General features: G+C 38.6%; 1 protein-coding gene across 3 annotated transcripts in view; it reads right to left on the reverse strand.

Moving 5' to 3' along the window:
- Window positions 1-9,036: 9,036 nt before the first annotated feature.
- Window positions 9,037-16,773, reverse strand: part of BMP5 (bone morphogenetic protein 5) — a 60,706-nt gene continuing 52,969 nt past the window's right edge. For 2 of the 3 annotated variants that reach the window (XM_074922478.1, XM_074922458.1), the window contains 2 exons: window positions 14,894-15,004; window positions 9,037-11,279 (listed from right to left, as the gene is read on the reverse strand). In XM_074922478.1, the coding sequence (XP_074778579.1) occupies window positions 11,130-11,279; window positions 14,894-15,004 (261 nt within the window). In that variant the 3' untranslated portion in view covers window positions 9,037-11,129. The remainder of the gene's footprint in view (window positions 11,280-14,893; window positions 15,005-16,773) is intronic. The other variant, XM_074922468.1, reaches the window with a different exon arrangement.

Below are 16,773 nucleotides of genomic sequence, written 5' to 3' on the forward strand. Positions count from 1 at the left end.
CTTGAAACTGTACCTTAAGTTTTACTAATTTATATGAAATGGATATGTGACTTTATATATCAATCCACAGCCTTTCCTAAACTAATTGACTAACTAATTTTATAGTCAGCTGTCCATCACTACTTTTTTTTTTATTACTGTTCAGACAAAAATGGGAAGACCCATATGTACTAGAATATAGCCAAGACTTAAAGTAGATATGAAAATTATACAGATGAACTCATCAAGGACAACAGCTGCAAACTTTTTTGTTGATTTGAAGATCTATACCTTCATGCATTACAAAGCAAAGGTTAAATAAGGTTGAAACTTTACTAGGTGGACAGTATTTATACTGTAGTAGACTTTTCAAAATATCTAGCATACAATCTTGACCTTGGAAGAAGCTGAGAAGACAAGTGCTGTCAGTGGCTCTTACTCATAAAAAACTGAGCCAGCATCAAAAATATCAGTGGAATATTTTCTATTTTCATTTAATTCTCTTGTTATTTTCATTGGAAATGTGTGTACATTTCAATATCACACTGCCTAAGTTAAGGAATTCTCAGTTCTACACAGATGATTGTACTGCTCAGTATCTAGTGAAGTTAACCATTTCACTATGGCTTTGGAGCACTGCATGAAGCAGGGGAGCAGTCACATTTTTGTAGAAGTAGGACCCTCAGAGATGCAATGAACCAAAGATAAAAATACTCAGAAGTACTTCTGACAGGATGTTAGTCAGAAGATGGTGCTATTATAATAGAACTTATAAGGCAGCTGGGGCTCTACAGGAAACTAAAGCACAGAAGTCAGTCTCGAGAGAAAGTAAACCCCAAGTGTAAATTGGAAGTTTATTTCAATGCAAGTTGATGCTCAGCATCTCACTGAATACACTTTACAGAAATGTATTCACTGAAAGACCCTTTGATTGTATGCCTTGGCTTGCTTGCACTATTCACATCAAAAAGGAAATACACAGAAAAACATACACTTTAAACTGCCATTCACAAACTTTTTCAAACTTGCTTGGACCTTAGCAGCTCACTTCAGAGACCCTTGAATTATCAGAAACATTTCTATGTGTTTCTATACGATATAGTGTACTTCTATATCAAGATATAGGTTCTGACTAAATTGCTGCTTGTATTGTCATAGTCATAGTTCTTGCGCTGCATCATGGCCTCAAGCTCCCCCTGTTTGTTGGTCATACTGCGTGCATTGGTATAGATGCACTTGAGATGAGCTAGTGAATCCAAAACCTTTTTGTGAGTGTAGGCATTGTTCCCTACCAGACCCTTCTCAGGTGCTTCCACAGTTCCTAAACATCTTTCCCTTCTCTCAAATGAAGTGTCAGAGGGAGAGCCCTCACCAGTCCACCATCCTTCAAGCTTTGTCACACCTCCCTTAAGCTTGTTCCTAACATGGCCAGTTATCTCCCCATCCCCCCTCATATCTAGTTTAAAGCCTTGTCAATAATCCCTGCTAACTCCTCCTCCAGAATCCTTTTCCCCCTCTGCGACAGCTGCATCCCACCTGTCTCATTTGTCACCAGCAGACCAGGTGCCTTATAAACCTCGCCATGGTCAAAGAATCCAAAATACTGACGGTTGCACCAGTCTCTGAGACAGGTGTTAATCAGATATGTTTTTCACCCTCTATCAGTGGTTTTCCCTTCCACTTGAGGGATTGGTGAAAACATGACCTGAGCTCCTGAGCCTTCAATTAGCCACACCATTGCCTTGAAGTTCTTTTTGAGTGACTTAAGACTTCTCTCTACCACCTCATCGTTACCTGCCTGGATAACCAACAGGGGGTAGTAATCAGAGCGCTGCAACAGAGCAGTGACCTTCCTTTTAATATCTCTGACCAGAGCTCCAGGGAGGCACCAGACCTCTCTATGGTATGGGTCTGCTCGACATATGGGCCCCTCTGTACCCCTCAGAGCAGAGTGACCCACTACAATTACCCTCCTTTCCTTCTTACTGGAAGAAGTCACAAGTCTTGGGGCTGAGGGACAAGCTGTTGATGCTTACTAGACGGGTCCTTGTTTCCATCTTCATTCAGCTGGCCGTTGAGTTCCAAAGCCTCATACCTATTGTATAATGACAGCTGGGAAGGTGAGGGGGGCCAGGGTTTTCGCTTGCCTTTCTGAGGAAGGACCTGACTCCATCCTCCCTTGCCTCCCACATGCCCTCCTTCTGCCTGGTCATGTATTTCTTGTAGAGCCCCTACCTTCTGCCTTTGTCTCAGAGTGTGGCTCCACCAGTCAATCTCGTTTTCACACTCTTTGATTGTTCTCAACCTTTCTAACTCCTCCCTCAGTTCAACCGCCTGCCTGAGCAGATCGTTTACTTGATCACATCGCACACAAGTGGGGTCCCCAACTCCCTCGGTTCAGGTGCCAGGCTCAGGCACTCTTGGCAGGCAGAGACCTGCAGAGCCGCCTGTTTGTGCAGGACCTCTGTCTGGGTTCCCACGTTCCTCATCACTCTGCCTCTGGGCCGTGTTGTGCCCATGATCTTCTCTCTGGCCGGGAGGGAAGCAACCCCTGGGTGCTGTTCCCACAGGCTGTGCTCCCCCATCCCTGCAGAGCCGTTCCTCCCCTCCCCTCTCTCCAGCACTGGCCAAGTGCTTGCAGGGATCAAACATACCTTGTCTAGTGGCAGAGCCTCAGCCCTGCTCTACAAGGGCTCTCACAGTCAAGTACTACCTGATCACCTTGAGCTCTGTGGGCAGCGAGCATACAACCTGGACATACGCAGTAACACAATTGTACTCCTCTGCAGTAGGATTAGCTCAAGTGTCCACATAGAACTGCTGTGTCACACAGAAGGAACCTTCGAAGCACTCTCTTTTTCTCTTTCAAAGGGAAAAAATGGAGGTTGCCCAACTTTTCATAAAGAGAATACTAAATTTTCTGCAATGTAAAAAGATTAAAATGTGACTGTGAAGGAGAAAAAGCTGATGTTGGTGTGAAAATGAGCAAAAAGAACATAATTACTGAAACATCTGGTTGCATGTAAATGAGTACGGTAATTACCCACATAGAAAATGGGTGATTAGAAATGCATGAAATTAGAGTAGTCCAAGGAAAACTAATTGCAGTAATTGATATGATGGGTGAGATGGATTCTGCTGTCTTTGGGCAATTGTGAAAATTAGATTATAGACAGAAAGGCACAACCATCAAGCCGAAAACACCACAGATGGGTTTTACCATCTGACAGAGTTATCTTCCTTGTTAGAAAAGCCATAGTCTAATTTTTAATATCTAGAATATAGTGAATGTACATTTACATAATGAAAATCCAACTGGGGACAGGTGTCCTCACCATCATTCAGGTATGTTAAGGGGTTATTTATCCTGGCTGCACTTCTTCTGAAGGATGTTACTGTATCAAGTAAACTTCTGTTTTAAAAATTGCAAAAATAATATTTGTGATCTGAGCTTGATTAGCCTGACATTGACTGAATGCTCAAGCAGACCACTCTCCTGGAAGGCTTGATGGGCCATAGTGCTTGGAGTCAGGGCAGTGTAACTAATGAGTGTAACTAATGACTGTAAGGAGAGGGATATAATAGCTGTGTATTACATTTACCTAATTTTAAAAATGTAAATACATGCATGTCACTTGTTTCCTGCCTTTACAATTTTTATTTGGGTCACTCCTTACAGCTTTTTCAACAGCAGAGGTCAGTTAAGGGGAAAGATTCAAGAAGAGAGAGGAAACATTGTAGGAAGCAGTTTGCAATGCTGCTTAGTTATTCTAAAGTAAATCTAGAGAAACACTACTGCTTCTAGTGCAGTGTGTATTTACATCGTGGGAAAAACTAAGAGAATGGTAAAAGACTTAGAGACGGTCATTGGAAATGGGGTGTAACATGATTGAAGAGAGGGGTCAAATTCTTTCCTGCCAAAAATGAGCAAACCTCTGTGAAAATGTCAGTGAAGCTTCACTCAGAAATGTCAGGAGAAATTTTAGCCAGTGTGGGAATTTCACAAAGGATACTTTTCCGTCCTTGAAATAGAGCCATATCTTTAAGCACTTTTCTGATTAAATGCAGGCATTTTCAGAGGGTTCTACCATGCACCGTTCTGTGAGACACCTCTGCTGTTTCCCTGCCTTAGGTACAAAGATGCAGACCTCCCGGAGAATCCCTGTGCCTGGGCTGTGTCAGAGAAGGGAACCCTGCAGCTTCCAGGCTCCTTTCCACAAATGTGGGAACCTGCAGTCCCTGGGGCCGCTGGCTCCTCGTCCAGGTATGTCAGCACCCCATGGTCCCAGCAACTGCCAGGCTGACGGGGCTTCTGCAAGATGTGGACACAGCCCAGGCTCCCCTGCCCAAGTGGCCACTTCCACGGCACTGGTGTGGGCTGTGCATATCAGCAATGATCTTTTAAGAAACTTTTTAAAAGTGTTTTTGTGATCTTTTTTAAAACTTCTAATTGAAGTTTGGGAATTTCCCCATTCAGTTCAATTCTGAAGCATGAAATTCTTTCCCCAGAACTTTAAGTCATGACTTTCAGCCATTTTTTGTTGTAGATGGGTGAAAGGGGAAAAGCATAAGGGCTTGGTTATAAGGAGAAAAAAAAAAATATATATATATAATTAAGCAGTTAATTGTATTCTCGTATAATGTTCTCATTACCTCACTGTCCAATACGGATAAACAGAAAGAATCAGAAATATGTCCACAAGTATTTTAAGGGCACTGTTAATTTTAATAGATTTTGTATTTACATCAGTGTACCCAAGAATAAAAATATGGTCCTTGGATATATGTCCTGAGGTACACAACATAGGTCCTGCTAGTTAGCCACTCTTTAACGCTGACTAAATTAATAGATTTCAAAACATGAAATGTAACCAGGCTCAGTAGTTTTCTAAAAATTGTTACCTTAATGGGAATCCAGGTTTTTTACTAGCTATATCGATTATTGTTAAATATGATAATTGTTAAAGAGGAAACCAACTATGATGTTTTGTTTCTTGATAAATGCACAAATATTTCTCACAGGAAGGTTTCGTGGAACTCTATTTACCTACCTATCTTTATCCACAAAAATTCATACTAAGATAGCAAACAAAGAAAAATCCCAAACATGTGTGAAAAAGAAAGCAAAAGGGAGCAAAAAGATTTCTCAAAGATTCACATCCCAATTAAACAAGTAACTGACTTGGCAGGTCTTGTCTTTGTTCCATCCCTGCAGCACAGTCTAGGAAACAGCATTCCCTTTGGGAGCTGTTAGTCTTGAATAATAAAGCAGATAACATGCAGAGAAGGCTGAAAAGAGCCATTGCAGAGGATAAGGGAGAAACACTAGATTTGAAAAGGAATCCTAGTGGTCGATGTATAATTTGCCTGAATAAAGGGGAACACACTTTCTTGTGGCAAGTTATTGCGAGAGAGTTCAGCAATCAAGAAAATAATCAGGCGTGAAAAGCTTTGTTTTCCAATTACATCAGTTCAGGGAGTTTGATACCTGTGTCATGTTTCTCCACCACATCTTGTCCAACTTCTGGTCTCTGCAGTTGAGTAGCTCAAGGGTTGAGCCTGGATTTCTCCTTTGTGGAAGGACTTATCAGGGACAGAGATGCCAGAAAGAGCCCCCTCCAAGTTTTCTCTTCACAATTTAATTAAAGAGTTTTCTCGTGTTTACAAATGTTTCTGCTCACAAGTCCAGAAGAGACCAGGGCAAGTTATAGAGAGAAGGTCCTGCTCCCACATCTCTGCTTCAATATTATTCTCTGAGAGAACTGTTCCCAAGGAACAGAGTTGCTTTCATATCTCCAGCCAACATCTGCCCTGACACTCCCTGCTACACAGATATTAACATAGTCTCAGTCTTAACGCATTGCTGAACTTCCCACTGAGCAGGAGGAAAATGTGTAAGGAAATAAAGGGAGGGAGGCATCATTGCCTTCAACTCTACTGGTGCAGATTTACGATGCTGTTGAAAAAGTGCCCCAAGATCAGCTTCAAGGAGATCTTGGTTGGTTCCCGAGAAGTAGCTTTAAAATATAACCAACCCCACATAGAAAAGCTGTGGTCTGCACCTGGCACATTCCCAGTTTTACCAGGAATTGCCCAGATTTCCACAGTTATGAAACTAGAAAAGTACTCAGTAAATGCAAAGTATAGGTAACCCCGAAGATTGCCTTTCATTCATTAAAGTTATAAACTTCAGGGACACGAATGTCAAGTGTATGGATCACTCCACCGAGAGTGTGGGATAGGGGTTAGAGCACCAGAGATCTGGTTGTCTTCCCTATGCTGCCTCTCATCTACTCTTCTCTTAGGCAAGTCTCTCCACTTTTCTGTACCTGTAAAGTAACAATACTAATAACAAATACCTCTTCTGAAAAGCATTAACATCTGCTAAAGTAATGAAAGTATCTTCATTCATATTAATAATAATAATTGATGGCGCCCATCTGGAAGCAAAAAAGTGCAGGAACAGAACAGAAAGTATGTAGATGGAAATATAGCAGTCAGGAGAAGTGTCTGTGTCATGTGTTATAAATATGGAAAACAGAATACAAAAGGCCCATTTAATTCACAGGAGATTACTGATCCCTCATGTACCACGTTTGGTGCTGATTTATTTGAATTAAGATGGCAAGAAAACCTCCTCTCTCTGCTTTCAGTTGGATTTTTAGTTTAGTTTTCTTTTGTTTTTAATCAAGATCTTGCTCAAGCCATGTGAGTAAGAATTCAGTAACACATTGTAAATCACAGTTCGCAAGTTCTGTGACTGCAGATGAGATAGTAAAAGATAATGCTGTATAATTCACATGTGGCTTCTTCGTCATTCAGGCACCACATGTCAGATTCTCCCTATGCACAGCTGACTGTGAGCAGAAATGTTGGTAGAGATTGCAAAGTACATCATTTTAAAGTCCTGGTTGTTAGAATCCTTCAGTTATTGATGAAACAAAAGACAAGCTGACAAACCAAAAGAAATACGCAGTCAGCAATCCCACCTTCTCCAAGTAAATGGCAGAGAAAATTATATTCTGAAATTGAAGTGTCTGACATCCCATCATGATAACAGAAGATTGCTCAAAGCTTCACATCCCAGCTAAACATCCCAGTAAAACTTTTTCAACAACGTAACTTTATTTTAAAGGTGTCATGAATTGTCACTGACTACATTTGCTCAGATAAGTTCTATAGCAGAGCCATTGCCCTAAACCCACTTTAAGGTCTTCGGAGAGAAATAAGGGAATTGCAGTCCAAATGAGTAATTTGTGTATGTTGTCCCTAAAGAAAGTCTCAGTTTAGGTGTCTACAGTATAGATGTAACTGACAGCACTCATGTATATACCATTTACTAAAATGAAGCCCCAAATTTTCTGACAATTGTCTCCTATCATAATGTAAAGACCAACTACTGTCCTACAGTTCTATAGATTCCAGTATGCAAAATGAACAGCTGCATTCTCCTGTGCAGCTATAAAGTAAAGGTTTCTTGTTTCTGAAGATACCTGAGCTCCTCATATGGCTCCATTTACATTACCTACCTAATCACTCAACATAAATGCATATTTACCTAAAAGCCTAAAGAGGCCACCGCAGAAGGAAGAGTCATGGGGTTGTAAAGGACATGTCAGTCAGGACAGCCCTTCACATACACCACAGAACAAGGAATGGTCATCCTTTTTGTTTGAAGACATCCACACTGATATCTGCCCAAGATATCTCTAGCTAATTTTTTTTTTCCCAAAATATCTCTAGCTGAAATTGAATGTATTGCTGTGTTGTCAGCTACCAGACAGCTTTACAGGAATTTAATTTTTAGCTTGAGATTTCCAAACAAGTATGTTTTTGACTATCAGAAAACATCTCCCACCCCTGCTCCCTAATTAATGAATTTGAAAACTTAAGCCAAAATCAGAAAAACTTAAGTCTATAGACACTTTGTGGAAAAGGGCATCCAGGTAAAAGAGAGATGCCCATCAAGTGGTCTAACTGAAGGAAGGCTGTTATATGGGTTCACAGCTTAGCACATCAGAGAATTTATAAATGATCCATACTTCAGTCAGTCAGCACTCATCTTGTCTTGGACATCAAAATCACACTTGGAGAACAATGCGCTTCCAAAGGGAAATGAAATCACTGCTGCAATACTATTCACCTCTCAACTCTGACTTCCACTGGGTGAATACTCCTAAGCAGTAGAAGTGGTCACTAGTAACATCCTTTAAACATTTAGTTTTGGACCAGAATATGTAGCAATGGTATTAACATTCTGAGTAAGTTAAAGACTAAGAAGCTCTAAGCCATAACGTAACATTAATTCTGTACAGAGCTGCTTCTGTTTTTCTGGGTTTTATCCCTTTAGACTCCTTCCAGTTGTTAAGGATGCAGAAAGCTTGAACAACTTTAAAAAGAACAAAGCTCTTGTGTCCTGAATGATAATGGAATGGTCTTTCTTGCTATAGAAATAGATATAGCTATAGATATGGCTATATATTTAATATAATTTAATAGAATTACATAAACATTCTGTTATAGATATGTGTGTATATTTTATGTATAAATATACATAAAATAACAGGTATTTGATAGGACCAAGCAAAAGAACAAAAAGCCCTGTATTAAGAACTACTGAACAAGTTTACATGAAAACACACATATATACACTTATCCAGAGCGTACAGAAGGTGTGGTGCCATTATCCTTCCTTTCAGACAGAGGAATGAACAGTTAGGGATTTATGGAGATTTTAAAGAACTATTTCTCCTTTGTAGTATATTTTGAGTAGAGTATTAACATTTGGAGTCATGATTTGAAGGGATGATTTTTATTATTAGTGTAGATGGTTTGCCAGCTGCAGTTTAAGTAGTAGCAAAATAAAAGTAATTTTGCAAAAATGAACTGCAACAAAATCTATCCATAATTACCGGTGATTGCTTTTACCTACCTTTAAAAGAATATACGATGTCAGTGTCATTTTATCATGTGTCTCAGAAACAAAATCACAGTAGAAGAAAATAGTATTACATGTTTATTATGTCTCAAAATATAGAAATATATTCCAACAGCATATTTTTAAGAATAAAATAACAATAATCTTCAGTTTATTATTCTCAAAATGGTACACCATTAATAAAAAATATATTACTTAATGTACCCAAAATTTAGTTTCCATCAAATTCCATTTAGAATAATTTGAGTTCAGATAAGCATATCCATAATTTATACAGAAACCAGTAAATTTTTAAGACAACCCAGGATTTTAACTGTTCCAAAATGGTGATTCAGTTGGAGACATTATATTTTGCTATGCAACCTTGTGCATGAACTGCAGCTAACCATAGATATGTAAGTAATGTCAGTATAAAATAGAAATGCAAGTGTAAAGTGGAACTGGTGTATTAAGGTGAAATACCTCCCAAGGCTGAAAACAGAACTGTTAATTTTTTTTAAAAAACAGTGTATGCATAGAAAGGATTTATGTATTACTCCAATAGCAAGACAAAATAAATTATTTTCTGCAAAAAAGACAGTTGCTCATTCACATGTAGACACAGTCACACACACATGCTGATTTTATCAGTCTGTAATAATCTGAGTTTCTTGAAATATGCTTTAAATAACCAGAGAAGTCAGAGTTTATATGAATAGACTGTCTAAGAAGAAATTGATATGTCCTATTCATTTTTTAACAACTCTCTGAGAACTCTTTAAATTTTTAATCAAGGCAATTCATGATAAAAGCATATATTATAATCAGCCATGTAATAAAGAGAAAACAGAGTTTCTATATTCCTATTTTCACAACACTAAAACAAAGGGGTGTCCAAGATATTAAATGTGCTTAATTCAAAATAAGCATATGGGTGGTGGTAATTATAATCTGTAATTAATTGTGCAATTCACAACCACAGGATTTCCTTTGAGGCCAAAAATTTAGGGAGATTAAAAATTATTTATACGGATTTAAGAATTTTCAAAGTTCCAATAGTTAATGCTAAAATAAGGGAACGATATCCCATCTAAGTCTCATGATTTAAACCAATCTCCACCAGATAGAAAAACATATGAGACCAAAAGTAGGCTGCAAATCACCCAATGGCTCGTTATAAGATGTGTTTTTCATCTTTGCCTGAAAGCAGTCGCCACCAGGGACAAGATTCTCAATTAAACAGGTGACAACTGCTGCATCCCCTGTGCCGTCCCTTGCATACTCAGAAAACCCATCCAAAAGTGGGAGCTAAGTAAAGCAAAGCTCTTCCACAGCCTGTCTTGTGTATATTTTGTGTATATAGTAACTTGTGCATATAATGGGAAGTCTTGACTATTTTTTTTTTTTATTTTACCTTGTGCTGTTATATGCCAGAGCAATGTAATGGATAATAGACTGGTATGATTTGAGGTAAGAATGTTGTAGTTCAATTTTTAGTATTAACTTGAAAAGTCAAAGATAGAGATGAAAGTGTCTCCACAGAACTCACAAAGCTCTTGATCCTTTCACAAACTCTGCAGCCCACAAGCCAAGAAGTAACATACTACTCCAGTTACAGTCATCTTGTTAAAGAAAATAGAACAATTATGTGCAATCTTTTCACTTCTATACTCTATCTACTATTTATTTACTTAAGCACTGTTCAACATTTCACTTTTTCTAATGGAGCAGAACTTCTAAAAGAAAAAATACGTTTAGCCAAGCAGTTTTGTTTAGTTTTTTTTCTGTGCCTTTTTCTAAATAAATACCCCGCCACAGTTTTCATTGGCACAATATGACCAAATGTATTTTAGTTCCTTTAACAACATGAAGCAGTTACAGGAGTTCTGGAGTGTCTAGCTTTAAAAAAATCTATACAAAGGCTTTACTTTAAAATACTGAAATGGAATGAAATAGATTCCAGTATGGTCAATTGAAAAATTAGTTTGGGAAGTTCTACTGTGTAGTAAGGTGACCCATAAAATAAATGGTTCTGAAATTCTGCTCATACAGAAGAAACTATATTTTTAAATAAATAAAAGCTACTATACACATTATACTGTACATTTAAATGAGAGATGACATGAAATGGAATAAATTTAGGACTGCCTTTTCATCGGCAAGGCTCCTATCTTGACTTTATTACAATTCTGAATAAAACCCTCTGCTTTAGATTTTTTTTTTTTTTTTAATTCTAGTGACAGCCACATGAACGCACCACCATATTCCTGTATTTTTTTAAAATAACATTGGAACTGTCATCAAAGTAGAGCACGGAGATTGCATTCAGTTTTGTTGGTGCACAGCATGGCTTTGGTACATGATCAGGGAACATCAAGTGAACCTGAAAGACAGATAAATACATAGCTCATATATCAAACAGAGAGGTACAAGGGCAACATCAATGCAAAACATGTCTTTGCAATTCAGAGAGTGCTGTGGTCACAGATTTTCCTTGGTTAGCAACTTTAAAGCACAGCTTACCTCCAAAACATTGCTCCGATTTCAATTGTGCAGGCAGAGTTATACAATAATAGCAGATGGAGAGATAAATGAGGATGAGCGGCCAAGAAAGAAAGTTGGTTTTCAGATGAAATTTAGAAAAGAGTTAGGCAGCTGCTCAGGAAAACACTTAAACATATTGTCAGTGCCATCTCTGCTAAGGACAGTACTTAACATGAAGCACAGGCTGAAGTCCCCGTCTCTACTGGGACCGCAGCATATGCTAAAATGCTTTCTTGTGTCAGGGTCTCAGCATGGAGGAAAGTCTGTTTCAGACAGCAAAGGCTGTGCAGGCAAAGGCTCATACTGAAGCTGTTTTCAGCCTATGAAATGGTAAGATGTGGGTTTTCAGACAGCATGAGTGCATTTTAAAGTCTTATCTAGGCATCTGTGGGTCCAATTTTACTTCCACTGAAATCAAAATCAATTCTTAAGGTGGGTGTCAGCTGGACGGAAGGTTTGGGGAAAGGGCTGAGGCAGAGAAGCCTTTATGTTCACTGGGTTGAAATATATCAATGAAAGGTTAAAGAGAAGGAAAATAGTTTTGAACATCATCCCAGAACGAACAAGATCTAGTGGAAATATCTGAAAATGGGGGAAATACAAGTTCTTTGTACTTGAAAGAAGGTTGGACGTAATATTCTACACATGCTGAAGACTTGGAAACTGGGGAGGCCATAAAAGAGGGAGTTGTAATAGAGAGGGCAAGAGATTATTAAGGCATGGATGAAGACTTCAGCAGTAATAGGTTTCATTTGTACGGTAAGTCTTTGTAAATCTGTTAGAGCCATCTGTCTTGCAGTTGATACAAGCCCAGAGCCTTTGCCAGACAACAGAGAACAGTCTATCAGGAAACGATTTTTACATAACTGTTACCATGAGAAGGTCTTTTGAAATGAGCAATAATAAATCCTGAAGTAGCAGTTTACTAAGGTTTTAGACACACATTTAAAAACAGTTTAACAAATGAATAGCAAAGCACTAAAGAAAAGAATGATTGTGCCTTGTCTAGGCAGATGTTTGCCCTGCCATAACTCCTGGTCCCTCTAGCCCCTGCCACCCCAGCTGGGAGCTACATGGCCCTGCTAGCCCCACACAACAGTGATGCTCGCAGCATTTTCAAGAGTGAGCCTGGAAGTCAGTGCAAGTCAACCTGCTGATCCACTAACTCGCATGACCAGGAAGTCAATACTACTCCAGTGCCTGTTCTCAGGGTGATGGGAAGAGAGAGAGGACAACAAAGATCATATAATTCATTAAATGGAGTCGGTCTTGTATTTATATGTATCATCTGTCTGCCTAAGTTCAGTTTCAGAAAAAGAAGAGAGAGAGAGGTACTGGCCCAGCATTTCTCCTATTCTTGTTACAAAAGAAAAAAAAATGAGTCATTACAGTTTGGAGGGGTACCAAGGAAAAATCACTTCCCATCCCAAAGAGTGGGCTTTTTTAGAATGGTGTAATCAGTATGGCTGGGAGATGATTACATATGGATTAGGGTGGGGTGCATGAATAGTTGTTTCCCAAGCCATCCCCATGTGCACACCTTGTGTAAATCTGAATTTTGTATAATTTAAACCAGAAAGCATTCAACTACTGTTATCTCATCTAATTTATGTGCAGTTAAAATTTAATTAGCTTCATGATTTTTTGGCTGCACAATTGAATGCATGTACAGTACATGCAGAGGGAGACACACAATTCCAAAAAGGCTATGAAAAGAAGGGAAAATTTAAGTATTCGATCTGAAAAATAGGACAAATACAAATTTCTTAATAATGGAAAGATTAACCATTTCTGGAAAGGGTAGGCACACAAGAGAAAGTAACACTGGGCCACTTCTTATTCAACAGTCCATAATTGCAGAAGGGAACTCTAACCTGGGGATCTCACTGAGACTGGCAACTTTTCTGGACAATGTTTGCATAATGCTGAACTATTGCTTTGCTGACCTATTTCTTTTCAGCTCAGGATTGCATATATGCTGTTCTTCATTGTCTCCCAGGCACATTACTATATTCCTTGCCAACTGGCAGTTGCTGTTCCTTTCCACCTGAACCCCTTACCACACCCCTATTTATTTCCAAACTCTGACATTTTCCCTTCTTTTTGTAAATCTTGCTGACTTGAATTCTGGTATAGAGGAATAATGTTGCATTGGTGTCTGGACTTGGAGAAGGTGCATAAATTAAAAGTTGAATGGAAAGGAAAAGGTCTCCTCACATACTGAGGGTTTAAAATACCCCTCTCATGCAGAAATACTTGGCAATTTTCACAATCAGAATTTATTTTCTAAGAAAGAAATCAAACTTTGTTTGTTTGTTTGTTTCTGGTTTTTTTTTCTTTGGTGTGGGGTTTTGGTTTGGAGGGGGTGTTTTCCCAGGAGGGGAGTAGCTGCACTCATTTCTGAAAGGAAAAATGTTTTTCAGGCCCAGATTTTTAATGTTAAAATCAAAGAAAAAGATCATCATTCATGGACAGACTTATCAACATATTCTGATGGTCAGGATACTTTCCTATCATCAGTTTAAAACAGAGGAAGCCTTAAACCCATGTTTCTTTAATTGCAGTTGAATTTCTTGACCTTTCCAGGAACTAATTAGGGATGGCAACCCTTTCCTGTTTTGCTTTTGTACTCCTCCTCTCTCCCTGTGTATCTCTCTCATTCCTCCTCATAATCATTCTGCTAATAAAGATGCTGTTCAGAGACAGTGCTTCAGCTGGCACAGGTGAAAAATCATGACCAGACTTCAGGCTCAGAGCATTACATTTAGGCATGGTCTAAAGGTCTTGATTTCTGTAGCTGAATGCTGCTGATGTATAGAAGGCTTAGCCAGCTGCTTCAACTAAGATCACAATTTTGGCTGCTCCAGTTGATGCACAAGACTAACATAAGAACTAGCAGAGGCAGAAAGCTGGCTGCAAATCCCCTTTTACATGTACCAGGCAGAGCAACAGATCCACTTATTTATAAACTGCTTTTGTTAGCCAGGCATGACTGAACACCGTTTCGTACATGCAAACGCATCTGCTTGCAAAACTTCACATTGAATTATATTTTAAGTATCTCTGCCAACAGTTGACAACAGAGGTCCACAGAGTGGCCAAGTGTCAACATTTCTGGAAGGTATAGCATGTAGATGTTAACATGGAGCTTCAATAAGCTGCAAAAAACTCTTGGAAGTGGGAGCAGGGGGCCCCTTTGGTTCCTGTCTACACAGTTCTCCAGTAATATGACAGTCTTCTCATGGGTTATTGCATTTGAAATGGAAGGGAAACCTACCACACAGGCCACTCTGGACAGTTCATCCTCTCTCCAGCATAATCACCAAAACATGTATTTGAAATGGGTTATCATTTACCCAGAAACAACCAAAGTATAATACTAGAGACGAAGAGACAGCCCCGCGCCAAGACATAACTGCAAAATAAGCAACTACAACAGAGGCAGAGGCATACCAGAGTCTGAACAATAGCGTGATTTGTTGCATTCATGTGGGCATTGAGGGGGAAGGAACACTCTCCATCGCAGTAAAATGCAGCATAGCCCTCCGGTGCAATAATCCAATCCTAAAACAAGAACACATAAACCCACTCAAACTTTTTTTTTTTTTTTTTTCATCTCTCAGAGAATTTAAAACTATATCGAACTAAGACTTGTCCAAGGACAAAATGAACTTCAGAATGTGGCATGCTAAATTACTTTTTTTGCCAAAAAAATAAAAGAAGTATTTGATTGTTCATGCAAAACTCAGAAGAAAATTAAATTAAATTTAAAAATCTGTACTGAATACCAACTAATGAAACTATAAGGAGAATTAAAGGTCCAAATATATTCGTCAGAATACTTTTCTTCCCAAACCAAAAATCTTGAGCCCTTCTTGGTGCAAAAGTAATAAAATGAATTCTTTTTCTTCGGCATACTCAATACCATTAATTGTATTATTGCGTGAGACTGAGGATTGCTAGAGATTACCAGTTGGAATGTTGCCGAATCATGCATTTTTAGTATTTCTAGTAACACAGCATGGGGAAAACAACACAAGAGGGAAAATATTTTAAAATGTTAATGAAACCTATGTGTTTAGTTTGCTGAATTCCTCCTTTGACATGCAAAGGTAATGGAGGTGCTGTGGGAAGTGCCTACTTCTTGGGCTTTGTTTCTTTATATCTCATTTCAGCCTGAATTTCACTGATCAAATATTGTACAGTGTAGCTTTGGATTTCCAACTGAAACTTCAAATTCAAGTATTTTTTGTGAAAAACATAGATTTTCTTTTCTCTATGACCACCCTGAGTGACTGATCTGAGTGTCTTGCACATCCTGGGACACATCAGAATTTACTGTTTCAAAAAATGAAAAAAATGGTTGATACCTGGAAAAATCTGTGATCTACAGAGAGACAATGGCTCGCTTGTTCAGTAGCCTGAGTTCAAGTCAATACCACAAGTCTGGTCTGTGGCCATGGACAGGGTGATTATGCTCTGCAGACTTGGGAAAACTATCTCTGCCTACTTCTTCAGACTGCTGTGAGGATAAGTATACTACAAAATACCAGTCAAACTAATGAGGCCATATGAGACTCTAAGCTAGATATGTAAAGGATGAGCTATCACTAAAGATAATAGCACACTTTTTCTCCTCATAGACTTGTTCTGCTCATGGAGAATTGTTTTGAAATAATTCTGAGAAATGTGAAATGCACAGACAGCCATCTCTGAGTTCTTACCTACCTATGCAATATTTCTAGGTTATAGGTTGCTGATGGCCTTCTTGTTCTTTCTTTATAGAGAGCTCCTTGCTTTCTGGAAAAAAACCCTACATTGATCTCTATTTTCTCAACATGCCTTGCCTCTCTCTTTACAACCTTTTACTATAAGTACCTTCTTTTTTTGTTACTGTATGGCAGGATGAGTTTTTCCCATAAATTATATACATCTAGCTATGGTGTTATAAAGACGACTGATCAGTGATCCAAGCTCTAGGTACTTAAGAACCTTACTCCAGTGAAATCTCTTTGACCTGCAGTAGACATCACTGAACCAGTGAGAATTCAAGTGCAAATTTCTAAATTTCCATTGATCAGTGTGGGGATTTTGTTTACACTTACTGCAGATCTATTCATATCTGAGTAATAGGTCAGATTTATCTTTTTGTGAATAAATCCAGATCGTAAAGCCATTAATGTATGCAAAATCTTTGAGAGAATAGCAGACAATAAAGATAACGCAATAATGGTAAAGATTAATTACAACATGCACATACAAAATTAAAGAACTTGTCTGTCATCAGTTAAATACCAATTACCTTGGAGAAAACAGACTGTAAATAACAGGGT

The sequence above is a fragment of the Athene noctua genome, chromosome 1 (assembly GCF_965140245.1).
Source record: "Athene noctua chromosome 1, bAthNoc1.hap1.1, whole genome shotgun sequence".
Classification (NCBI taxonomy): domain Eukaryota; kingdom Metazoa; phylum Chordata; class Aves; order Strigiformes; family Strigidae; genus Athene; species Athene noctua.